The sequence below is a fragment of the Eurosta solidaginis genome, chromosome 2, assembly GCF_040869045.1.
Source record: "Eurosta solidaginis isolate ZX-2024a chromosome 2, ASM4086904v1, whole genome shotgun sequence".
NCBI classification, from domain to species: Eukaryota; Metazoa; Arthropoda; class Insecta; order Diptera; family Tephritidae; genus Eurosta; species Eurosta solidaginis.
The window spans coordinates 302549154-302576699 of record NC_090320.1 but is presented as its reverse complement, the minus strand read 5'-3'; the positions used below and the strand labels follow the sequence as shown (position 1 = coordinate 302576699).

The window sequence follows — 27546 nt, the reverse complement described above, 5'->3', positions numbered from 1 at the left end:
ATTATCGTTCTCTGTTTTCTGTCACCCAAATAACTCCGGAACCATTCCAACGCCTTTCCTCTTATACCAATTTTAAGCATAACGTCCAATAGCTCAGATCTATCGACAGTTTCAAAAGCCCGTTTTAAATCCAAGAAGACAGACACCGTAAATTTTTTGTCCGCCATGTCTTCTTTCCAATCTGCAATTACCATATTCAACGCTGTTTCACAAGAATGGCTCTTCCTGAATCCCGATTGTTCTGGGATAATCACATTGTGCTTCTCTAAGTATGCCACAAGTTGATCCTTCACCACTGTCTCCATAATTTTTTCATCTGTAGGTAACGTGTTAATTGGACGTAGTTCCTCAGGTTTCATTGTATTTTTTACTTTTTCAACAGGTATTATTGTTGAAATTTTCCAGTAACTAGGTACAATACCGCTGTTTAAGGATTCGTTAATTATGTCTAGCGCACAATCTCTTTTTTATATATGTATAGTGCTCTCTGTATGATGTCACATAGTGTGGTCTCGAATTCGTATCTTGCAATAATTACAATTTTATCTTGTAAGAAGTACATCGTCTATCCATATTTGGATAGTCCTCTTAACTCCTGTTGTTGTTGTTGTAGCAATGCTTCGCCCCAACTAATAGCTGCGACCGATCACAAATTGTCACCCCAGCGGGTTAGGGGATCAGAATATACCCGCGGTAGGTATGCCTGTCGTAAGAGGCGACTAAAATACCAGATTCAATGGGCTGTGTAGCGCAACCTTTCAGGTTGCCAGCGCAATATATAGCTTCTCCAAACCCAATTGTCAACCTCACCTATCCGCGGCGAATCCTGTTTCACTAACAGATGAGGCTCTGGCGACCCCAAGCTCCTCATGGAACTTGGGAGTAGGGAGGGAGGGAATGGCCTGAACGTTTAGTGTGGCCACATAAATCGTTCCCGAGATGGTCGGGCTAGCACCTTAATGGTGCTATGGTACCGGAGCCTACCGGATTTGTATCCCGCAAAGGACCATCACATCGATAACACTCCCCAAAGCCTTCGGGGAGCAACCTTATCGCTACAACAACAAAATCACAAATTGTCATCAATATCCTCTAACGGGAGTCCAAGGAAACTTGCTGTTTCTACAGGGGTGGACCATAATGAAAGGGGTGTTAGAGGTGTTGATGCCACATTACAATTAAAGAGATGGTTGGTGTCATGTGGGGACACATTGCAAGCGGGGCATATATTTTGTATGTCGGGGTTGATTCTGGATATGTAAGAGTTTAACCTGTTACAGTATCCAGAACGAAGTTGAGCCAGAGTGACTCGCGTTTCCCTGGGGAGTATGCGTTCCTCTTCCGCAAGTTTTGGGTATTGTTTTTTGAGTACTGGATTCACCGGACAATTCCCCTGCAAAAATTGTTGGATCATGTGATCCATTTATGTCATACTGGAATACTTACCATTCTACTCCACTGTAATGCAGCAATGGGCCAACTCATGTTTCTACACGAACATCTTGTAAGCCGATCATTGCTCGTTTTAACGATTGTAATCAATACACGATGTTTATTGGACTGTAGGTACTCCATGGATTACTCTGATGTAATGCGGAGCTGGAGTATATGGTCCAGTCCTAGGACATCGCAATGTTAATTGGACCATATTTTTTGTATGAATTGTGGTTAATTTTGGAGCACTCGGTTGGTCCATACCCTCCAAAAATCGCGAGTACTCCATGCATGCATGTATGGAGTACTCGCTATGGACCAACGCAGTGCTCCAAAATTAACTACAATTCATACAAAAAATATGGTCCAATTAACATTGCGATGTCTTAGGACTGGTCCATATACTCCAGCTCCGCATTACATCAGAGTAATCCATAGAGTACCCACAGTCCAATAAACATCGTGTAGTGATTATAGTGATAATGCCAGGTTTCGTGAGGTGAAAAAACTATAGAGATCAGGGAGGTAGCCGTTTATTCTGTTGCAAAGCTCATCGATCTTTGGGCCTGGGTCTGTGGCTATTATTGTGCAGTCATCGGCGATAGTAACTCCTTCTTGTGGCGAAGGTAGCTTAGATATGTAGAAATTAAACCAAAGTGGGGATAGGACACCACCCTGTGGCACCCCCTATTTAATTCTTTTTGGTTTTGATGTTTCATTTCTAAATTGCACCGATGCCTGCCGACCACCCAGATAATTTGCGGTCCACCTTTTAAGACATGGGGGAAGGGTAGACCCTTCCAGGTCTTGCAGTAACGTGCCATGGTTGACCGTACCAAAAGCTTTTGATAGGTCTAGCGCTACGAGTACTGTTCTATGGTGGGGGTTTTGATTTAAACCGCAATTTATCTAGGTGCTGATGACATTTAGCGCGATGGTGGTGCTATGGAGTTTTCTTAAGCCATGCTGATGGCAGGCTAGCTGCAAATTTGCTTTGAAGTAGGGGAGCAAAATGGCTTCAAGCGTCTTGGCTACTGACGATAGGAGAGATATCGGGCGATATGACTCTCCTATGTTAGCTGGTTTCCCAGGCTTTAGTAGCGGGACCACCTTGGCCATTTTCCATTTTTCGGGTATGACAAAGTTGGAAAGAGACAGGTTGAAGTCATGGGCTAAATATTTGAAACCCTCTTTCCTAGGCTTTTAAGCATCGGCATGGCTATGCCGTCTGGGCCCACTGCTTTGGATGGTTTAGCATGACCGATGGCATCCTCAACCTCTTTGGCGGTGATGGTAATTGGTGACGCGCTGAATTTATGTTTATGTACGTGTCTGTTGGCCCTCCGTCTATCTTTGTCGACCGTAGAATGCATTATTTATTGTCGGCAGAAAGCGCTCGCGCATTTTCCGCATCCGACAGCACTTTATCGCCAAAAGGCGATGGAAACTTTGTCATTGTGCCTAGACGGATTCGATAGGGACTTTACGGTGGACCAAAGTTTACCCACACCGGTAGAGAGGTTACAACTAAGAGGTTAACTCCTATCGGCCGACAGCTGATATAGAGCTGTAGCCGTGGACGTGCAACCTCCATAGGCGTTGAAACTGCCAGTTTATCTGGACTTTGTTATTTTTTATGTAGCGAAAAGGACGCTCGCCGGAGGCCTTGGAGGGTGTTATCGATGTTGATGGTCCTTTGCCGGATGCAGATCCGGTACGTTCCGGCAACAAGCACCGAGTCCGACCATCTCGGGAACGATTTGGTATGACCACATGAAACCATCTGTACCAAAACGCCCTCCCACCCCCTAGATCCATCAGAAGTTCGGGGTCGCCAGAGCCTCGGCTGTTAATGAAACAGGATTCGCCACGGGTAGGTGACGTTGACAATTGGGTTGGAGAAGCTATATATACCCCAGCGGGTTAGGGGATCAGAATATACCCGCGGTAGGTATGCCTGTCGTAAGAGGCGACTAAAATACCAGATTCAAGGGGCTGTGTAGCACAACCTTTCAGGTTGCCAGCGCAATATATAGCTTCTCCAAACCCAATTGTCAACCTCACCTATCCGCGGCGAATCCTGTTTCACTAACAGACGAGGCTCTGGCGACCCCAAGCTCCTCATGGAACTTGGAGGTAGGGAGGGAGGTAATGGCCTGAAGGTTTAATGTGGCCACATAAATCGTTCCCGAGATGGTCGGGCTAGCACCTTAATGGTGCTATGGCACCGGCGCGTACCGGATTTGTATCCGGCAAAGGACCATCACATCGATAACACTCCCCAAAGCCTTCGGGGAGCAACCTTATCGCTACAACAACAACAACAACAGAAGCTATATATTGCGCTGGCCAGCCCTTGAGAGAGATTGCGCTACACAACCCCTTGAATCAATTTGGTATTTTAGTCGCCTCTTACAACAGGCATACCTACCGCTGGTATATTCTAAGTCCCCTAACCCGCTGGGGACCTTCGTCCATAATGATGATTATATACTCAGATTCGCCTTTTATTTTTAGATTTGTAAATCAGTCATATATTCCTTCTTATCATAGAGTTCCGGCAAGAGCTCAGTTATCGAGAGTTTAGTGGGGCGCTCCTTTCTACCACGCGGCACAGGCATTGTGACACGTCGACCATTAATTTTGCAACTAATTCATTGTCCCCTGGACGACAGGGAACATCGTTCATCTGATAGTGGTAAAGAATAATAATTGCTAAATATATTCCTGTGCAAATTAAATAATTCAAACCTACATATTTCTGTTGCAGGTACAATCAATGTTGATGAGTGGGGAAAATTTTTGCATACTAAAAAGATCTTCACCGATTTCAATGGTATACGCAATGAAATCGAAGAAGAAACTGATCGTGCAGCTGGTGCAAATAAGGGCATTTGTCCCGAACCTATAAATTTAAAAATATTTTCAACCCGCGTTGTAAATTTAACGCTCGTCGATTTACCTGGTATCACCAAAGTGCCTGTGGGTGATCAACCAGAGGATATTGAAGCACAAATTAAAGATTTGGTTTTGAAATATATTGATAATCCAAATTCTATTATTTTGGCTGTTACTGCAGCCAATACTGATATGGCAACAAGCGAAGCACTGAAATTGGCTAAAGAGTGTGATCCCGATGGTAGGCGTACTTTAGCTGTTGTTACTAAACTTGATCTCATGGATGCGGGAACGGACGCTATTGATATATTATGTGGCCGTGTAATACCAGTAAAATTGGGTATTATTGGCGTGGTTAATCGTTCGCAACAAGATATAATTGATAAGAAGCATATCGAAGATCAGTTAAAAGATGAAGCAGCATTTCTACAACGAAAATATCCTACATTGGCTACACGCAATGGCACACCTTATTTAGCGAAGACACTAAATCGTTTGCTTATGCATCATATACGCGACTGTTTACCAGACTTGAAGGTATATATTATAATGTTTTTAAATATTAGTTCAAGTACAATTAATGGCGTTTCTTTTTTAGACACGTGTTAACGTAATGTCATCACAATTTCAATCACTACTTCACTCTTATGGCGAAGATGTTTCGGACAAAAGTCAAACACTACTGCAAATAATAACTAAGTTTGCTAGCGCTTATTGCTCCACCATTGAAGGCACCGCTCGGAACATAGAAACAACAGAGCTATGTGGCGGCGCACGTATTTGTTACATCTTCCATGAAACTTTCGGCCGCACACTCGATTCCATACATCCTTTGGCCGGTTTAAGTAAAATGGACATACTGACAGCTATACGAAATGCGACTGGTCCTCGGCCGGCATTATTTGTGCCTGAGGTATCGTTTGAGTTGTTGGTAAAACGTCAAATACGGCGACTCGAAGAGCCATCATTGCGTTGTGTAGAGTTAATACATGAAGAAATGCAACGTATTGTGCAACATTGTGGTAATGAAGTTCAACAGGAAATGTTGCGGTATGTTAGTTATTTAAAACTTCACGAAATTAGAAAAAAAAATTATGTAAACACAATTTATAATTCTTAGCTTCCCGAAATTGCACGAAAAAATTGTTGATGTTGTTACACAGCTTTTACGTAGACGATTGCCAGCCACTAATGTTATGGTGGAAAATTTGGTGGCTATAGAACTAGCCTATATTAATACAAAACATCCAGACTTTCATAAGGATGCTGCACTTGTACCCAGCTTGCTGAAGGCAGACAATATTATTGAGCCATTTAGCCATTTGAGCGCACAAGTCCAAAGGCGTTCAAACACACCACGCAATTCAAACTCATCACCACAAGTATCAATGTCGCAACAACAGCAACAGCAGCAACAACAACAACAGCAGCAGCAGCAACAACAACAGCAACAACAAAATGATAATCAAGAACAGGTAAAATATCGGTAACAGAGGAGCAATTGTAAATCGTTTTCTTTCTAGAATCATATTGGTGAAAACGTTATTGGTAGTAGTTGGCTATCAACTTTATTGCCTCCGGCGCATTCTACAACGCCAGCAGTACGTGGACAAGAGAGTATGGATAATTCTGCTAATAATACGCCTTTACATAACAACATCCAGAGTCCAGTTAAACCGGTTAATTTACTACCTGATATGCCGGCTCATCATGGCTCAAGGCGCTTAACAGACAAGGAGCAAAAAGATTGTGATGTTATTGGTGAGTAAACCTTTGTATTGGTTGTTTTTGTAATGGCAAATATACTCTTTAAAAATTCGTGAGTGATGCTACCGCAACTGTCATTGACTGGATATGAGTAGGAGTCGTACTGCTAACATCCAACTTTAACTTAACTTTTAGCTTATTGCGGTCATACTCAAATAAAAATAAAACAACTATTATTATTGGTATAATTTTGCGTATTCCTGCTATATTTTCAGAGCGCTTAATCAAATCTTATTTTTATATTGTAAGAAAATCAATACAGGATTCTGTACCAAAAGCAATCATGCATTTCTTAGTAAATTATGTTAAAGATAATTTGCAAAGCGAGCTAGTGACACATTTATATAAATCGGAAAGAGCTGAGACTTTACTCAATGAATCGGATCATATTGCCGTGCGCCGAAAAGAAGCAGCAGATATGTTGAAAGTAAGTTTATCTAAAAATTTTCTTCGGATTGTAACTACCATTTTGATTGTTTATTGTAGGCGCTTACGAGGGCTAACCATATCATAAGCGAAATACGCGAAACGCATATGTGGTAGTTGGGAAGTAATACATATGTCCGGCAAAATGCGACTTAGTGATTTACATACTTCATAACAAACACATTATAATCATAATATTCACATACGAATTTCCAAGTTACATTTTTTAATAACATACATATATTTTTCGTTTGCGTCTTGTTCAAAGCGAATAAAATAAAATACATAAGTGAATGTCGTAGGCGTCTTATTACAATTTATATGAACTGTACTCACGCATAATTCACGTTGTTTAAATGATTAAGCTGTATTTTTATGTTGTTTATCCATAAAAATCTAATTGAGTAATAAAATATTTGTGAATTTAAAAAAACACACATGGGTTTCAAAAACACAATAAAAAGGCAAACTTTGAGTTTAAGCAAAAAATTTACTTCAAAGAGATTTTCAAATTAAATGACATGGATGGAGAAAAGTATGCTAAGATTATATATTAGTTAAATTGTTCACTGCTTAAACTCTTTCTATTAAAATACCAATTATTAATATCATTCACTCTTACTGTCTAAAAAGGAATATGTTTCACGCGTATTGTATGATTGCATTGTGAATATGAAATAAATGAATTACGTGTTTAAAAACAAACAGAAAACGAATTTATTGCACACCTAGATCAAAAGGGAGCTAACTCAATAATTGTCGACGTTATGAGTACCACCGCTACTTCCAATTTAATACCTAATGAACCGTATACTCGATTTTCTAATATCTCCACTAATCAGAGAGAAAATAACTTTTTGACACTTAAAACAACCAAAATACTTTTAAACATATTTAGAGAGTGTTTGGAATGCCTTCATATCCTCCCTCTCCTATTAGGTATTTACAGCGGATGGAAAGCCTTCTTTCATTGTTTGGTAGACAGCTACCCAAACTACTTCTACGGCAATTTTATATAATTACTAAGCGGACGGTTTTAACTCTTTCACTACCATGAGGATCATACATCCCAATAGAAGTTTTAAAATTTGGAAAACAAATTTTACACAATATTAGCATAAGCAAGCGTCCCATTGATTCTATAAGTATTTCCTTCTCACAATCAGTTGCTCCATCAATGAGCATGCATTTATGCAGGTTGTTTTTGGGCACCCATTGTGCAATGTGACCGTGTTATAGAAAATGAGTCCTCTTACGAATGGAAATGGACACACATATCTAGACCTAAAAAATCTCTTGTGTTAAAAAATTTAAGTGTCTTAAATAAGGCTAAAGTGAGTAAACGACGAATATTATCTATATGTGTGTGTGTTTTTTAATCGGGATAAAATATCCCATTGATACAGTTTATTCCACAAAATGGGAACATATCCCATTGGTGTACAAAAATGGTACAAGCTGTTGCTGTTGTTGTTGTAGCGATATGGTTGCTCCCCGAGGCTTTAGGGAGTGTTATCGATGTGATGGTCCTTTGCCGGATACAGATCCGGTACGCTCCGGTACCACAGCACCATTAAGGTGCTGGCCCGACCATCTCGGGAACGTTTTATGTGGCCACATTAAACCTTCAGGCCATCCCCTCCCTCCCCAACCCCAAGTTCCATAAGGAGCTTAGGGTCGCCAGAGCCTCGTCTGTTAGTGAAACAGGATTCGCCGCGGATAGGTGAGGTTGACAATTGGGTTTGGAGAAGCTATATATTGCGCTGGCAACCTGCAGGGTTGCGCTACACAGCCCCTTGAATCTGGTATTTTAGTCGCCTATTACGACGGGCATACCTACCGCAGGTATATTCTGACCCCCTAACCCGCTGGTACAAGTCGTTATATTTGAATAAATGATACCGATGGCCTATGTCCGAAACAACGGCTTGGTAGAAAATCAGTGCCATATTTATATGTTGAAATTAAGTTTATATTTTTAACATTTTAATGTTATTTAAATTAGTTGTTTCGGATATTTGCCCGGTAGCGATTGTATGTTTTTACAACGGAACATGCGTATAAAACAAAGGTTTTATACATATATCTTAACACTTCCCGTGAGTGGTTTATTTATTGATTGAAAATGTTTTATTTTCTTTAAAATTATTTAAAGCGAACATGTTTTATTGGCACGTAATGCTGTCAAACTACTTGCGTCTGGATTTCTATTCAACCACATGTTACAAGTCCCAATTATTAATTTGGCTGAACTGCAAGGAATTTCAGCACAACCTTAAACGACGAAATGAAAACGCGAAGTGATTGTCGTTTGTTTCGAATATTATATTACTTGATCAATTTATTAACTGACAAGCACAATATACCGAGCTCCATACTCAAAAGCTTTGTAGTAACCTCTATCTTGTAATTACAGCCAACTTGAAATAATTTGCAAGTTTAAAAACCAAGAATTCTTCTCCAGTAGTGCTGTGGGAGTATATAATGAAAAATAATTTTCCAAATATATCGTAAATATATCTATAAGTTTTACTCGGTAAGATTGTATGCGTTAGTTCTCTACCGGTAATGAAGCTTATGCACGATTCGTATCCGAAAGTACTCTCACAATACATCCAACACCACCTTTGGCAAATGCTTTCTCATGCCACTGCAACAAATGTCCACTTGAGCCTTCTGATGGTATTTCGAAGCCACGGTATATATACTTCATTAATACATCTAATAAATCATTTTGTTCGAGAGCATCTACGGCTTGATCCATTTGTGATGATTTGATGGAGAGTAATACTCGCAAAGTTATATTTAAGGCGTTGTCCTTTAATTTTAACACATGTATAAATCCGTGTAAAATTGGTCTTTATCTATTCTCTATTCTTACCTTTACATGCTGATGTTTGCAAAGCAAAGGCGCATTTTGTAGAACATTTACCAAAGCTTCAACAGATTTACCCTGGGTGAGGAGTGTTGTTATTTCATTCTCATCCGGACCAATAATTGCGGAAATTGCCTCGGCTTCATCCTCTTTAAAGTTATCCTCATTGTATTGGTCTACATCGATCTTGCGAAAAGCGGAACTGGCCGTGTTCTTCGCCATTACAATTGTGTAGCAATCGGGGTCAGTTTAAGTAAAGTGTGAACGTTGTAATATTCCTAGGCAGAATCTTTATATGTGATTCACTCAAAAATTTGTCAAAAGAAAGAAATGCTTTTTTGTCCTTTTACTTCTTTCTCTTCATGGGAACGTCAAACGTGATAAATTGTTTTGACGTTTGTTCTTGTATTTACATCAGGGATGCACCTTTACGTTAAGCTAATCGTTTATCAAAAAATTTCCACCGTTTCCGATGAAACACTTCAAAATATTATCGATAAAGAAGTTATCAAGATAAATTGTATCTCGTTTTTAACCGAAACGAAAAGCTGGCAATGCTATAGCCATGGTGAAGCGTAAGGTGGTAATAGGAGCGGGCATACACAAACTCCATGTAATTTGTTTGTGTAATTCGTTGATGGTAATGTCAAAAATACTCTGAGAAATGTTCGTACTGTCAAAATTCATGAGAAAAGTTGCAATCAGCTTGGCTAATGCTTTCACCTTTAATGACTCCGCCATTAATCAGCTTTGCCAGCATAGTTTGAAATTAATAATCAACATAAACGATTTGACTTAGTTTTGATATGGCAGAAAACGAAACAAAATCATTTCGTTAATTTGACGTTCTTAACGTTAATAAACGAAACGAAATGTCTTTGTTTCGTTTCTTAACGTTAATTATCGTAACGAAATGATATCGGTTCGTTGGTTAAGCATGCCTGATTTACATAGGTAATAACCATGGCGAATCTATATATATGAATTCGCCTTGGGTAATAACATAGATATAACATTTTAGCAATTTTAGCCTTCTAACCTCGTGTTCCAATGAAAAATGAACCAGGTACGGATAGAGGTTTAACCAAGGCGAATTCAGTCCCAGGTGTTGTTGTCTCAGCATTATTATTATTTTCCATACAACGCCTTGTACTTTAATATGAAAGTTAATCGAAACCAATTTAATTTTCTTTTGACTTGACATTCTTCTGCACGGCGAATTGGTTTAATTCACTTTGCCACCACCTGGTATGGATTCGCCTTGGATTTAATATGCAAATTGTTATTGTCCACTTGGGAGAGTCACCCTTGGAACGTACCAGTTGGCTAGTGATAGGAAAAAGGTAGGATTCACCCTCACTCATGTCTGCCTGGAGTGGTTAAAACAATTTTTTGTTAATTTCGCGTAGGTGGCATCGCGAAAGAATCCAATTGTGTGGAAAACATCCCAATAACGGCAACCACCATGGCGTAACTATGCAAGGTGGCAGCTGACTTGTAGTTTTTATACGATGTGACACTTCACCTTTCATCGCGGTGCGATTTTGACATTGGTCTACCGGTTCACAAAAATAAAGTATATGGAACTTTTAATGATGGCCGCAGGAATATCACTGCGACTACCACCTCGTAGGCAACCACCATGGCAACCACCCTGCAAAAATCGTTGGATCATGTGGTCCACTGGAGTACTTACCATTATACTCCATTGTAATGCAGCAGTGGACCAACTCATGTTTCTGCACGAACATATTGTAAGCCGATCATTGCTCGTTTTTAACGATTGTAATCACTACACGATGTTTATTGGACTGTGGGTACTCCATGGATTACTCTAATGTAATGCGAAGCTGGAGTATATGGTCCAGTCCTAGGACATCGCAATATTAATTGGACCATATTTTTTGTATGGCGGCCACCGTGGTGAGATGGTAGCGTGCTCCGCCTACCACACCGTATGCCCTGGGTTCACACCCAGGGCAAAGCAACATCAAAATTTTAGAAATAAAGTTTTTAAATTAGAAGTAAATTTTTCTAACCGGAGTCGCCCCTCGGCAGTGTTTGGCAAGCGCTCCGGGTGTATTTCTGCCATGATTGAAAGAGAAGCTCGGCCTTAGATCTCTTCGGAGGTTATCGCGCCTTACATTTATTTTTTTTATTTATATTTTTTGTATGAATTGTGGTTAATTTTGGAGTACTCGGTTGGTCAATAGCGAGTACTCCATACATGCATGCATGGAGTACTCGCGATTTTTGCAGGGCACAGTTAAATCATACGATTTAACGGCTCCGTTCCACTGCGCAGTCACAATAATAGCATGGAATTTGCTAGAATGCTATGGTCAGTTGGTGTTTGGACAAAGAAAAATAATGGGGCTTGATTTTGATGTGTGCCGGAAAAAACCTAAAAAGGACGGGAGGAAAAAGTAAATTAGCTTAGAACTAGTGCACGAGAAGATTAGCTGAGGCGGCGATGGACGTACACTCCAATGTGTTTATAATTAATTTTCGTTTAAAGTGAAATTCCAATTATGCGAAAATAGAAAATCGAGTGTGTACTACTTCGGCTGGGCGTTGCCTCGCTGCTTACGCTCGCTTCATTGGAGAAAATCGCCTTTCGTTTTCAAAGGATACAAAACATAAAATTCTGTAGCGGGTGGTTGTGGTGTTTTCATTGGTCAATTACACAAGGAAGTTGAAATAAACTTTTGTAGAAAGCTTGTATTCACGGTTGGCAAAACTTGAAGAAAAAAAAATGGATGCGCAGTGGCTTATGGAGATTAAGTGCGACAAAGCTAAAATGTAGCCATTGTTATAGTGAATTACCAATGAAAAGCAGTGGAAAAGATTATATGAGTTAAATTATGCATAATGCGTACAAAATTAATGGTAAAATTTATGCAAAATTTGATAGGGTACATACACATTTTATGAGGGTGACAACGGTCACCCATTCGATTTGATTTTGTTTAACAAGTTGCAGGAAGGCCCTAGCTTCTCGCGCTGATAGTGATTGTGAAAGGGGTAAAGACGGCACGTCTGGAAAGTTTAAAATAGCAATTTATTTCATTGTATGACGCTCCGTAGCGCATAGACATGTATTGAGTGAATATTATTCAGTTGTAGTAACTAATCATGCATTAATCAAATGCCACTGTTTTGAAGGTTATTTTCTGACGAATCTTGCATGTGATTGACCTTCCCCTTTAGCACTTAAGGTTAATTTGGGATTCATTGCGCGGCCGCCGGGGAGAATATCAACGCCACGCGACACCACCACAAATAGTGCCAACACCGCGCGCTACCACCATTTATCGCTCGCAACCACAAAACAGGCGGTCACGATAATAACATCGCACGCCAAAACCGCGCGCCACAACCATGGGCGCTAATACCACCAGAAGCGCCAACATCGCGCGCTACCGCTACCACCGTTCTCAGCGCAATATCGCGTGTCACCCTTAACAAAAGCGGCAACAAACCCGTGCGCTACAACCGCACAACCCTGAGAGCTAATACCAACAACAGCACCAATTACGAGCGCAACCTCCACCAATAGCGCCAACACCGCGCGCTACCACCATTAATCGTGCGCAACCACAAAACAGGCGGTCACGATAACAACATCGCACGCCAAAACCGCGCGCCACAACCACGGGCGCTAATACTACCAGAAGCGCAAAACAACGCGCGCTACCGCAACCACCATTGATCGCACAACCGCGAGCTACCACCAACAATTGCGCGTTAACACCATCACTGTGTGCAACACCGTACGCCACCATCGGCAGCGCCTACCAAACGCGCAACATCCACCAGGCTTACCACCAGCACCAGCTTGTACAACAACAACAGCAGGGCCGCTAAACATAGGCCTGCTGCAACACCAGCTTGTACAACGACAACAACAGGGCCGCTAAACATAGGCCTGCTGCAACACCAGCTTGTACAACAACAACAGCAGGGCCGCTAAACATAGGCCTGCTGCAACACCAGCTTGAACAACAACAACAGCAGGGCCGCCGAATATAGGGCTGCTGCAACACCACCAGCTTTACCCACACCAACAGCAGGGCCGCCGAACATAGGCCTGCTGTAACAGCACCAGCTTCAACAACATCGACGGTTGAACCAATGGGTGAGTTCGTTCCGTAATACGGATCACTATAATTTACTAAACGGAGAGATTCCAAACCAAATTTGATCTTAGGAGAATTTAAAAATCACATAAAAGAAAATTTAATATTTAAAATTATAGAAAGTAGTATACTAACTAGATTAAAGCAAACTACACACATACATTTACATTAGCAGATGCCCATAAGCATAAACATTTAAAAATACATTCAATTCATTTCACTAGCATTATGAATGCGCTGCTTTAGACAAAGCGCTTTGAGAAAGCCCTACGCCCATTAATTTTTGTTTTGCTTAATTGAATAATATGAATACATATTATATAATACTATTTCTATAAATGATTTGACATATATTTATCTTATTTTGGCTATTCTATTTTGTAATTCAAATGTGACTCAGGAATCAAAACCAATCTTGTTTACCACGTTCAATGAGTCCCAGGTGAACATATAGGACTATAAGAAATAATTTAAGTTTACGAATCAAAATAACGGTAAATTGATATATAAATGTCAAAAGCGTGTATAAGTGCGCTCTTTTGTTTAATTAAAGTTAGAAGTATAACCAAAAATTGAAGAAAATGAGAAAAAGGTATTAGAAAAAAAAAGAAAACATTTTTCGAAATTTTCTTTCACTTTCCTAAAGCTCGGATCTTTTGATATACGCTCACATAGAATTTACAAATAAAAATAACGACACGTTCGTACTAAGAAAGCGTCTTTAAGTTGTATAAAGAAATGAGTCACATGTGACTCATGAACTCATTCCAATACGCTATTATGAGTCACGTATGACTCATAGAACAGGGAAGTTGTTAATAAACTTCCATGAAGACTTTTTTTGAACTTCTAGTTTTTTTTTGCAATTGATCTGAAAATCTATATTAAAGCATAGTAAAATAAAATAAGATATAGTAAGATAATGGAGTGATAGCACTGTTCAGATAAACTAACATAAACTACAATAAAATCAACTAAATGTTCAAATACCATATGAACTAAAATAAAATAAAATAAACTGAGATAAACTAAAATAATTAACACAAAAATAAAACAGAAAAAAAAAACAAAAAAAAAATTTTTCAAGGAAAAGTCTAAAAATATTAATAAAAATAGTAATACTTCACCTTAAAGTTGAAACCAGGGATTTTCTAGCTTCAGCACAGTTATGTACAGCGCACACCTACAGTTTCAAAAAAAGTGTGCACATGTTTTTCTGCTTTTAATCGCGATTATATATAAGTATTGTTTAATAGGACAAGATATTTTTGCATCATTTATATCTGTATTTACACATATTTATCACCTATTCAATTTTTGGTAAGACAATTTGATTTTATAAAAGTTGAAACCGTAACAGAAAACTTATTTAAAACAAAAGCAAAAAAAAAAAATATAATTAAACACATTAGCAGACGTTTTTCTCTTTTTGTTTTATAATAAAACTTTCACTTATAACTAGACATTTTATATGACTACGTCAAAACGTATGCTAATTAAAAAAAAAAAAAAAAAAACAAAAAAAAAAAAATAAACGGAAAAGTTAGTTAGTCTTAATCTTAGAGGGTTATCTAGTATGGATTAAATATAGATATTGTCTAAGTCTTTCACTGCAATGAATTATAAATAAAGTGTTTGTAAAAATGGGAATGTTGATGATTCAATTCATTTAGAATGCATAGGGTATTCAGGTAAGGGGCCATCGAGGATTGGGTGCGTCGATGGCCATTGATGAGGGTGGGTCAAGCACCGAGCGTCGCAACAACACCCGCGGCGCCCCTTTATATATTCGGCCTTTATATTTCTGGTTTTAGTTTTCAGCCGTTTTTAGTTTTCTTTTGTTTCAGCGTTTGGTAACCGTATAGTTTTTTTTTGAATTTTGAGTTTGAAAGTTGTAACGGTCTGTCCGTGGCATCCGGTTCTACCGGATGTTGTTTTATTTTGAATTTGAGCGTTTTGAATTAGTTCTGCGCTTTTCGACAGTTGATTTTGAATAGGCATGATAGGAAATTTTTTCTGTTAATGACGCAGGACAGTAAGGGTGGCAAGAATTCCGCCTAGCCGACATGACTAGCCACAGAGCACCACTAGATCATGCCGACTGCCTTCCTTACTGTTCCATTAAAGATGCGTAACCATAACAAAATGCAACAACAATGTGACCATATGGATCACATTGTTGTTGCATTTGCATGTTAAATCTCTATCCGTATCTGGTTCACGTTTCATTGGAACACGAGGTAATGCATACCAGTAAATGCCGAGACACAGTCATCGCCACAATCAACCAAAACGTTGCGTTTATAAATATGAAGTAACTTCAGACTTGGCAATTGAAGTTTATTTCGCGAAGCACTATTATAAACATTTCCACTATACAAGAGAAGTACTTGGTGTTCTATTACAGCTTTTAACTGTGAAAATTTTATGCAAAAAAAATAATAATTTCACTTGCAATGCGTGGAAGCACCCTTAGCCAAATTCTTCTTCCTTTGCTTTTCTTGTAACTTTTGTTTTATAGAATCAGAATTTCAAAGTTTACATCATTTCTTGTGTACACTTTAAAAGTCACAGTTAGTGAATAGCGCCTGCCCCTGGTTATTTAACCATGCCTTCCACCTATATGCTAATGCTTTATTTTTGCTTCGGAATATTACACACGAAATACATTAGCGAGAGACACGGTTTTGTTCATTTTGAAAACTATATTTTTCGTAAAATTTTTGCACAATAAAATAGAAAAAAATAATGCTAGAGAATTATGGTTTCCTTGTTGACTTCGGCAAGGTGCACACGAGGCTACGCGTCATAGACGCGTACAAGATATTTCATGCCATCATCCGGTGGCAAAATCCTGAGCCAGATAAATAATTTTGCATGTAAATGCAACAAAGATTTGAGCCAGATAAATCCAGGTAGAAGTCTGGTTCAATTTGTGAACCAGATAATTTGTTAATTACTTCTTTTTAGTTTGGCAACGCTGCCTTTAATAAACCTACTTTTTCAAAAATAGATGTCGTTGCTTAGCCCATTGTACAGGTCTACAAGTAGGATATGTATCAGCACGCACATACACAGCCACGCTCACCTGATAAAATGCTTGTTCTTGTTCGTTTTTTTTGTGGATGCTATTTGGCACTGTTGTACTTCTTAGGACCAAACAAAGTTTAGTAGCTGCTATCGAAAACTGCTTAAAATTTTTTTTCTTATATTACAAAGAAATATACTTATTTACTTTCAAACGAGCACTTAATTACATCTCTCTTTAATAACCATATATTTTGGACAATTTTAATTAACAAAGTGTGATACTTTTTTACGGGGACGATTGCTAAAACACGACCAAAACCGTCGGGGGAGGTATTAATAGACGCGTTTTTGCCTCGCTTCCAATAATTCGAATACTTTTTCTCTTCGGACTATTGACAACAGGACAAAACGCGTCTATTCATTTTTCTTTCAGCTTTTTTGGACGGGTTATTGCAGTCGACCTCGGTTTCAAACTGTTTTTCGCGGAGAACTTTTGAACGGGTAGAAAAACTTAACTCCCGTGTTTGTATTCTTAATACTGAAATAACTACGCGTCCTCAGATACCCCAATTGAAGACTTTTTTATAATTTTCTGAAGGACCCACATGGGTGCACTTAAAATTTCCTACTAAATTCGTTAAAAGAAATTTACCATCACAGCAACCCATATCTGATATTCCGATCCCTTTTTTGCTTCCCTGTGTCGCTTTCGACGAAGCAACCCCGGTAATTTTGACACTTCGTTCAGTGTCAAAACTCATGTTCCACGCAGGTTCCACTGGGTTCCACGCTAGTTTGACACTGACCGAAGTGTCAAACTGCCGTGTGTTAGAAAGGGAAAGAAATTGTTTCCCTCTCATACATATCATACTTGTAAGCCTGTACAATGGCTTAGCCTTTCGCCGTATGAGTTAAATGAAAAACAGCGGTGGCATCTGCCTATCACATTTCACGTGTGCGAAAATTTCACGAAATCTGCTTCTCAGGTCTCTCAATGATCCAGAGCATTCCCGTGAGAATTGAGCGTGAGCCGGAGCTGTAAAAATCACTGGAAGACGGCATCATACAGCTACAATTTCTCTACGCCCCAAGATCTGCACACGAAGCTACTTTCGAGCGTCGCTACAAAAAGCAAACAATTATTGAAAAAATAAAAAATTAAATTTCTTCAGCTATATCCGTCCCCGAAACCAAAGGAAAATCGGTATTAAACGTTCTTTGCATCCCCGTGCCTTTGTAAATTATTAAAAGCAATTTTAAACCACCGCGGACTAGAGAAAAGGGTGATTTTTAGTTTCCAAAACTTTTTAGCCTTTTAAACGCTTCAACAATGTCTAACCAAGCTGTTGTGGTGTTTAATACTCTTTTTCGCTCTGGTCATATACCTTTCACGCACTTTTATTAACTAAAGTAACATTTTTTAACTAATTACGCAAATTTGCATACAGAAAAATGTAAACCATTGTAAATTTTACCACGTAGCGCAACTAACAGCTGATCGGTGAAAATTCGCACATTCACACGCACAGTTCTCGACTCAGTTTCAAACAAAAACTTTAGATTATTTAACTCAAATTTTAAAGTGAGATAATCCTTACTAATTTATGTACATAGAATATCTAAGGCGTTTTTGTTGTTATTAAAACAATAGTTTTATTTTTATTAAAGCTTTTATCATTTTTTTTTTTTTTTTTTAACTTTGAAAAAACTCCGAGCACCATTCCTTCATTATACGACATTCGGCTGCCTAGTCCACTGCCTTCCGCTCTATTCACAACATAACATCTACTTAAGCTGCCAAACTATATAGTAAACAATGATGTAACCAAACATCTTGTTCTTCCTTTCTTTCAAGCGTACGTACGCTCAGCGACCAACATTGCTGTACGCTTAGCTACACGAAAATTTCATGCTTTGTCGCTTTCATGCAACTGACGCCTCGTTTGCAGCTCTCCATTCAAATACATGTGTTCGGCATCAAAGCGTACAAATTTCGCCTGCAGCGTCTATGACGCGTAGCCCCGTGTGCACCTTGCCCACCCCATCACGTTGATTTTTGTTTTGTATTTATGCACAAATTTTTCCAAAAAAATTAATTTTTAATTGTAAAAAAAATGTAGAAAAAACAGCCGAATGTCACAAAAAGCTAACGAAATACAAACTGTCTCATTTGTTTTTAACAAACTAAATTGTATTTTTCTTGTAATCTCAAAGAAAATTTTTCTGTGTGCAGTGCTGCGAACACAATAATCGATTTTTCCACAGTCGATACTTCAAATATTGAAGCTTTGAAAGTAAAATGTTACCTCTTACACAAAATCAGCTGTTCGTGTCATCAAAGATTTATTGAGGTATAGATTGAAATTTTGTCATAAATCTCTATTTACATGATTCTTTTATAGAAGCAATGGCAAAATTCTTAGGATTGGACCGTCTCACCAAAATATTCAAAATGGTCCGCCAAGCGGGTGGAATAAAAAATGCATACATGAAATTATACAGGTAAAATCTGGATGCTATGAATATTTGAGCTTATATAAGATCTTTTAAGTAAACTAAAGCTTTTATTCAGCTATTAATTAATATAAATACAATTTTAGATATGATGATTTAAAACTTGGAACATTGGTAGGAACAGATAAGTACGGTAATCGATATTATGAAAATCCCTATTATTTTTATGGTCGCAATCGCTGGGTGGAATATGCTGATCATCTAAATCTAGAATACGATGGCTCACAAATCCCCGCAGATTGGTATGGATGGATGCATTACAAGGTATTAAGATCATGAACTGAACGCTTTTTCCATTCTCTTATAACTTTTTATTTTTAGACTGATTTGCCACCAACACGTGATGGTAGCCGCCCCAAATATAAGTGGATGGCAGACCACAGTCAAAACCTGTCGGGCACAAAAGGTAAAATATGGACGTATAGATAAGTAACATTATCCAAGAGCTACAACTACTTACATAGTAATGTATCAGTAATATTCCCGAAAATATCTGCGAGTGTTTTTATCGGCTAGGAACGACCCGAATCCACCAAACAATTTTTCACTATAACAAAAAAAATTGGTGCTATTGGAAAAGATTTTCACTACAACTAAAAAAAATGGCAGTGGAAAAATTTTTAGTGGTAGTGGGAAGTTATTAATCACAGTTTTTCCCAATAAAGTTTGTATAAGCCTATGGAAAATAGCAGAAAAAATCTGGTGAAGATAACTTTCGACTACATCTAAAAAGTTAGTGGTACTGGAATGGTATTTTCACTAATTTGAAATTGAGAAAAATGTTGAGAATTTAACTTTAGAGTTCCACTAGCTTATTCTTACTATTTTCTTAAGGCTTCAATAAATTTTGCTGAAATTAACTTTCCTCTACCACTATATTTTAAGACGTAGTGAAAAATGTGGATTCCATTCACTCGATACATTTAGCGCCAATATTCAGGTTATGGGCGATAGCACAAAGGACTCGTCGCATTGAATTTTGCAGTTTCGTGAACAAATTTTAAGAATTGGAGTTTTCGCGTGCAGCTACATTTAGATGCACGGGACCTCCTTGAAGTTATAAAAGAGGCTCCTCCGGCAGAGCAGTTTAGAAAAAAGGATCCGAGAGCTAAATCAGTTTTGGCCACCTTAATTGCCGATGAATATCTGGAGTATGTTGGGGAGAGAAAACATATAGAGATATGTGGACAGCATTGGAATCAGTTTTTGCGTAGAAGTCAGTGTCGTGTCAGACATTGGTACGTAAACAGCTAAACAGCTAGCCAATTTAAAAATGAAAAAAGGAAGGTAAGCGTACGAATCGAGAAGAGGGGCAAAGTGATGTTGTTAAAGTTGCAGCGTTTTCTGGAGAACTTACATGCCAACCTAATAAAACCGCACTGCGTTTTTTTAGCGCACGGAAACAACCGGCGTTTTTTGCCCTAACCCAAATAAGCATGCGTTGCGACAATGTAAAGCATGTGTGCAAACGTCAAATCTAAATGTCACCCAGAACAAAAATTCGAAATCGTGTTAGGTTTTCACGCAGCAAATTCAATTTGGGTCGCTCTCATACAAGTTGTATGTGCATGAGACATTTTTGACAGAAAATGACTTGCGTGCGTTTATATTAGGTTGACATGTAAAGAAGTTCACGGGTATTTGCCATCAATGCAAGAAGCGAGGACATATGAAAAAGGACTACCGTATAAAATTGCCGCTAAGTAAAGCTAGTATGGCATCGCGCTTTAATTCAGTTTGTTTTATAACATCTTTGTCATCGATCTGTGTGCAAGGAACAACTCTATTATTTTTAAGATTGACTCTGGGGCTACTGATCATATGTGTAATTTTGGTTGTTTCTCAAAACATTGGACGATTTGCAAAACCTGGTTGTCATAAGTGTCAAAGAGAAAGCATGTGTAGCGACTACCCAAATCTACACTTGCCGCAATATGTGGCAACATCATCATAGAACAACTGAGGCTTAGCAATTGCAGCCAACTTCAAGTAGTACTTTGAACTTCAACGTATAAACTCATTGGAACTTTCCCGTTCAAGCTTCATTGTAGTTTTTTTTTAGTTTTAATAAAGATTATAGAATAAGAAACCTTGAGTATTCTATAAGTGGTGACCCCGACGGCAGCAGAATAGTTCAACCAAGCATTGCTGAGACATGTTCAACATCATGCCCAACGAAAACGAAGAAACATTTCACGAGGCAGTAGCTCCATTCCAAATGACACATTGAAACAGAGATTGATCGAAGAATTGAGCAAATCAAAAGAAAAAAAGTTTAGGCGATTAGTCGAGTTGGGAGAATTGGGCCAGAGGAAGCCTACAGTTTTGTTACGAGAGATGAAAGATCTGGCAAACCAGCAGCTGGGTAAAGAAGTGTTGAAATCTTTATGGCTGCGACGACCACCCCTTCATGTATAGCAGATTTTAGCAATGATGGAGGGGGAAGTGGAAGAGTTGGAAAAAAAGCTGATGACATATTGGCAATTCCAACCATGAGTGGCAGCGTCGCTGCCGTTTACAAGCAAAGTGACGATGTAACAGCAACCATTTCAGAGTTGGTGAATAGGCTAGATCGTTTAGAGGAGGAGGTAATGTATAAACGCCAACGGATCGGAGCGGCTCGGCAACAAGCACGTCCGACCAGCTCACGCAGCGAGGACACACGGGATACAAATCGCGATTTCTGTTGGTATCACTGTATTTTCGGCGAGAACGCAACACGGTGCCGGCCACCATGCGCTTTCACACCAAAACTTTCGCTAGTCAGCCCTCCGTTTAAAGCGGCTATGTCGGAGGAAGATATGAACTCCAGCCGCTTTTACATTCGAGACAGAACTTCCTCAATGAAATTCTTCATCGACACGGACGCCGAAGTCTCGGTTGTACCCAAACGCTACGGTAAGAGTATGCAACCAAACGCCATGAAACTGGTTGCTGCAAAGAACACTACAATTAATACATTTGAGAAACGACATATAACATTAGATCTCGGCCTACGACGGCCATTTAATTGGTGTTTCATTCATAATCGTGGACGTGCATCCAATAATAGGTGCGGATTTCCTAAGACACTACGACGTGCTGGTGGAGCTAAAAAACAAAGCTACCACCGATCAAGCAACGCATACTCCGGCGCTATGCCAAATCATACTGCCGCCACATAGTGTACTCTCTTTAAAGGGAGCTAATCCATATGATGCGACCTATTGGAATTATCCATTGTCGAAACAAAGATGGCAACCCTTTTTTCTGTATTCTATTTTACTATTTTTACCTTCGTTAACTACAGTTGAAATGTGAAGTTTATAGAAGAAGCACTTCAATAAAAATTTTCTTTCCAGAAAAGCGAATTGTTCAACTGTTAATTAAACGTGTTTTCTTTTGTGCGCTTATCTTGTTTTATTCACTTAATTGGTTCGGTCAAAAGGACTTCTAAAACATTTAAAAGGTTATGTGCCCAGAGAGCTTCAGTGAATAAATTAAAAGAAATTAAAACAACTGAGTCAAGTCGTACTGTATAAAGTTGCGCGCACATTTAGAAAAAAAAGTCGTCTCGTCGTAGCGTTAATAAAATAGAGCATGTGGAAATATTTGCTGTGTTACATCGTCGCATGAGGTAAAATATAATTTCACTACCTTAAAAAAAAATTGCATCAACATTTATAGGATTCCCGTTATCACGTTTGTGCATACAATATTGTACATATATTCGTTCGCAGACTAGTAGGCACAATAACAACAAGTTTTATGTAAAATTGCTTTGTCGTCGCACAACTAAAGTTCGATTAAAATGGATGGAAATAAAAAAATATTTTAGTGGCCACGTATTAAATGGTTCAAACTATCGCTTATGGAAATTCCAGATAATGGCTTTCTTAAAAGCACGTAATTTGACCAAGAATATAGAAGGGATAGTACCGGCAGAAAATGCACCAGAGGATGAAAGGAATATTTTTGAAAGAAATGAAGGTAAAGCCATGAATGCTATATTTCAATCGCTGGATATAGAACGCGCACATCTTGTTCTAACATGCAAAACCGCTAAAGAAATGATTGACAAATGGGAGAGTATGTGCGAAAAAAATTCGGAAATTCGTGCCAAGACTTTGTATGAAGAATATTTTTCACTCAAGATGAGGGATGATGAAACTGTCGCTTCGTACGTAGCCAAATCAAATCAATTAGCATCAGAGGTTGAGCAACAGGGTGAAAAATTGTCCGACAAATTGAAGATGGTGCGTATTATTAGTAGTTTGCCTGTAAAGTTCAACAACTATAAAACTGTTTGGTATAATACAAAAGAAACTCGTACAATTGATACGCTTATGACATCTTTGCAATTAGAGGATGATAATTTGAATCGAATGATTCATCAGATGCGGCATTTGTTGCTAGGTTTAAACACAATAAACACAAAGATGGTGACCTACTGGATTTACGCAGCCATTGTGGATTTTCAGCAACAATTGTTGAACCAAAAACATTTGAAGAGGCAATGAACTCACCCGATGCACAAAAATGGAAGAGTGCAATGGATGAGGAGTTTAATTCATTGATCAAGAATCATACATGGGATTTGGTAGAGCCACTAGATGATCAGAAAATTATTGATAATCGTTGGGTGTTTAAAATCAAAGAAAATACTAATGGCTCAATTGAGAAATATAAGGCGCGTCTTGTTATTCGTGGGTTCACTCAGCAATACGGTGTCGATTACGAAGAGACTTTTAGTCCTGTCGTCAAATATACATCGATTCGTGCAATTCTGTCCCTATCGGCAATGAATAAAATGCCGTTAAAGCAGTTCGACATTAAAACTGCATTTTTGTACAGTGAGCTGAAAAAAACGTTTTTATGAAGCAGCCAGTCGGCTATAATGACAACAGTGGACGCGTATGCAAGCTGAAACAGGCATCACGATGTTGGAATGAAAAATTTACGTCATTTCTTTGCAAATTTGATTTCACATAAAGTGATTCAGACTCATGCGTTTTCACTCGGCCAAAGGATAAGACAATAACGATCAACGCGATTTATGTAGATGATGGGTTGATGGTAAGAAATAACATTACTGAAATTAATTCGATAATTTCACACTTGCAAGACAGTTTTGAAGTAAAAGTTATCGAGGCATAGCGATTTTTCGGTCTCCAAATTGAGCAACGTCAGGATGGTTCAATACGCGTACATCAGCAGGCTTATGCTAAAAAGATATTGAATCGGTTTGGTATGATTGAAAGCAAAACTGTATCAACTCCAATGGATAACAATCAGAACCTTGGTTATTTCGCAAGAGATGATCATGATGCTGTATATCCATATCGTGAAGCGGTCGGTGGCTTAATTTACCTGGCTATTGGAACACGCCTAGCTCAGCACGCGTAACTGCGGTGAAACGCATATTCAAGTACATTAAGGGCACGATCGATATGGGTATTGTTTATAAAAATGATTGTGTTCTTGATTTGGTCGGCCACAGGATGCCGATTATGCTGGCGATAGCGAAACAAGACGATCGACGAGTGGGTATGTTTTTCATATTGGGTCCGCTGTCGTAAGCTGGGCATCAGTAAGGCAAAAATCGGTCTCAACGGAATCTGAATATGTGGCGGATTGTCAGGCAATCAAGGAACTAATCTGGCTTAAAAGTTTTTTAATTAGTTTGTTGTATGAACCAAAACTAAAAACAACACTATATATGGACAATCAAACCGCAATTCGTTTAATTAAGAATCCCGTCTTTCATAAAAGAACCAAGCACATCGATGTCCAGTACCAATTTATCCGAGAAAAATTTCAAGATGGTCAATTCAACTTAGAATATATAAATACTTGTGAGCAGATCGCGGATATATTTACGAAAGCATTGAATAGGAATCGTCATAAATACCTGTGCAATTTGATGGAGATGACATCATAAGAGAACGTCGCCGATTTTGTTTACAACAATGAGTGGGAGTATTGGAATTATCCAGTGTCGAAACAAAGATGGCAACCCTTTTTTCTGTATTCTTTTTTACTATTTTTACCTTCGTTAACTACAGTTGAAATGTGACGTTTATAGAAGAATCACTTCAATAAAATTTTCTTTCCATAAAAGCGAATTGTTCAACTGTTAATTAAAGTGTTTTCTTATGTGCGCTTATCTTTTTTTATTTATTTAATTGTTTCGGTCAAAAGGACTTCTAAAACACTTAAAACGACCTTATCACGTTATCCTGATCTTACTAATGACTTGCACAAGGCCAATAGACCCACGACAGCATTCCATTACCATATAGAGATACGAGGGGTACTGGTAGCGCAAAGGGACGACTTTCTCCTAAAAACTGGAATGTGCGAAGAAAGAGTTTGAGTACCTAATCGAACGGGGAATTTGTCAGCGCTCAAGTAGTGAATGGGCAAGCCCGTTGCACATGGTGCAGAAATCAAACGGGACGTGGTGCCTTGCCGCGATTATAGGAGATTGAACGCGAAAACAGTACCAGATAACTATCCAATTCGGTATATACAGGACTTTGGTGGTGAATTGCTCGGGAAGAAAATTTTTTCGGTAATAGATTGCAAGAAGGCATACGACCAGATACCAGTACACCCGGCAGACGTGCCAAAGACAGCTATTCTGACGCCGTTCGGACTATTTGAATTTAAATATATGACCTTCAGGTTAAGGAATGCTGCCCAAACGTTCCAACGCTTCATCGACGAAACAGTAAAAGGTTTATCTTTTGTATTTCCATACCTCGATGATGTACTCGTAGCTTCCACGTCGCCAGAGGAACATGCGGATCATCTCAAACAGCTTTTTGATCGTTACCGCGAGAGAGGGTTTGTTATCAACGGTGAAAAATGTCAACTGGGTTTAGTGGAGTTTTTAGGACACTTAGTCTCAGCGGATGGTATCAGACCACTGCCACAGAAGGTCGAAGGTATTCTACAGTGCAAAAAGCCAAAGGAAGTGCACGAATTGAGGTTTCTGGGGACAGTAAACTTTTATAGGCGATGTTTGCCCCATGCTGTGGCCACCGAGGCGAGAGAAACAACAGAAGCGTTCGCGAGACGGAATTGGCAGAAGCGACCATTCTGGCGTTTCCCATGAAAGATGCCACAACAGCTTTAATGACTGACGCCTCCGACGTCGCAGTCGTCCGCTTTCATTATTTTCACGGATCATAAACTGTTGGCACATGCATTGGAACAGAAGTGGGAGAAACTTTCACCACGGCAGACACGACAGCTTAATTTCATCAGTCAGTTTTCTTCGGACATACGACACATCAGCGGTGCGGATAATATTGTAGCCGATATGCTCTCAAGGGTCGAGACTTTTTCGCTACCGACGCCAGTAGATGTACAGACAAAATGTAATGAACTTAAAAGATTATTCGACGGCGAACAAACCTCGTTGCAGTTAGTGGAACACCAACATCAACGCTCGGGCATTGTGATAATTTGGGATAACACAACCGGCACACTACGACCGTAGGAGCCAAAAGTATTACGATAAGTGATATTTAATGCTTGTCACGGCTTGGCTCACCCAGGGGCGAAACCAACTATTAAATTGATAACAAAAGCTGTGTATGGAAGAAAATGGGTAAAGACATACGCAGTTGCCCAGCTTGTCAACGATGCAAAATCTCACGGCACACGAAAGCAGAGCTAGAACAATTCGCAGTTCCAAAAGGAAGATTTGAGCATGTCAACGTGGACATAGTTGGACCCTTCACTCCGTCAAGAGGTTTCACATACTATCTCACATGCGTGGACCGTTTGACGGACATGACAGCGGAGACGGTTGCGAGAGAGTTTCTCAGTGGTTGGATAAGCCGGTTCGGTACACCGAAGATTATTACCATATACCAGAGACGCCAATTTGAAAGGAGTTGACACTTTAGGAGTCAAGCATATATATACCACCAGCTACCATCGCAAAGCAAATGGTAGGGTGGAAAGATGGCACCGAGTTGTAAAGGCAACCCTTAGATGTCACACGGCGGATTAAAATTGGCTGGAGGTCGTGCCTCTTGTCCTTCTGGGGTTGAGAACAGCTGTTAAGGAAGACTTGGAAGTATCTGTGGCAGAGATGAATTATGGCCAACCTATGCGGCTTCCGAATGACATAATTGGCTCGGAGGAGGATGGTCCTGTGGACCAACATAATTTTTTACGGGAACTACAACAGCATTTGGAGACGGTTCGATCGATACAGACATCACGGCATGGTAAACCTGCGGGATTCGTTCCCAAGGACCTGCGATTTTGTAGTCATGTTTTTCTACGCGACGACACAATTAAAAAGCCATTGAAAGCACTTTACGATGGGCCATCTCTCGTTGTTAACAGATACCCCAAGACATATACGATAATGATAGGTTCGAGGCCGGTAACCGTATCCATCGATATACTTAACCAGCTTATTTCCCTTGAGATGAATTAGCAGCAATAACACTAGCCACAAGT

At 39.2% G+C, this 27546-nt stretch overlaps 3 protein-coding genes across 5 annotated transcripts in view; 2 read left to right on the top strand and 1 right to left on the bottom strand.

Annotated features, from left to right (window-relative positions):
* The window catches only part of Drp1 (dynamin related protein 1), a 30166-nt gene extending 22929 nt beyond the window's left edge, over positions 1-7237 (top strand). The window contains exons 3-9 of the mRNA XM_067768808.1: positions 3988-4132; positions 4205-4869; positions 4931-5382; positions 5453-5807; positions 5856-6093; positions 6315-6526; positions 6586-7237. Of these exons, the coding sequence (XP_067624909.1) occupies positions 3988-4132; positions 4205-4869; positions 4931-5382; positions 5453-5807; positions 5856-6093; positions 6315-6526; positions 6586-6642 (2124 nt within the window). The 3' untranslated portion in view covers positions 6643-7237. The remainder of the gene's footprint in view (positions 1-3987; positions 4133-4204; positions 4870-4930; positions 5383-5452; positions 5808-5855; positions 6094-6314; positions 6527-6585) is intronic.
* A 1592-nt stretch (positions 7238-8829) lies between these two features.
* Arpc5 (Actin-related protein 2/3 complex, subunit 5) lies at positions 8830-9790 on the bottom strand. 2 transcript variants are annotated; one of them, XM_067768818.1, is made up of 3 exons: positions 9407-9790; positions 9059-9343; positions 8830-8994 (listed from the first exon to the last, which is right to left on the bottom strand). In XM_067768818.1, exons 1-2 carry the CDS (start codon positions 9620-9622, stop codon positions 9101-9103), a joined length of 459 nt encoding a protein of 152 aa, XP_067624919.1. In that variant the 5' UTR covers positions 9623-9790; the 3' UTR covers positions 8830-8994; positions 9059-9100. The 2 variants fall into 2 exon arrangements, with proteins under 2 accessions (XP_067624919.1, XP_067624918.1); XM_067768817.1 differs by having other exon boundaries at positions 8830-9343.
* A 9073-nt stretch (positions 9791-18863) lies between these two features.
* The window catches only part of ND-B17.2 (NADH dehydrogenase (ubiquinone) B17.2 subunit), a 49762-nt gene continuing 41079 nt past the window's right edge, over positions 18864-27546 (top strand). Inside the window, exons 1-4 of one of the 2 annotated variants that reach the window (XM_067768806.1) lie at positions 18864-18920; positions 18972-19071; positions 19170-19347; positions 19405-19489. In XM_067768806.1, the coding sequence (XP_067624907.1) occupies positions 18977-19071; positions 19170-19347; positions 19405-19489 (358 nt within the window). In that variant the 5' untranslated portion in view covers positions 18864-18920; positions 18972-18976. The remainder of the gene's footprint in view (positions 18921-18971; positions 19072-19169; positions 19348-19404; positions 19490-27546) is intronic. The other variant, XM_067768807.1, reaches the window with a different exon arrangement.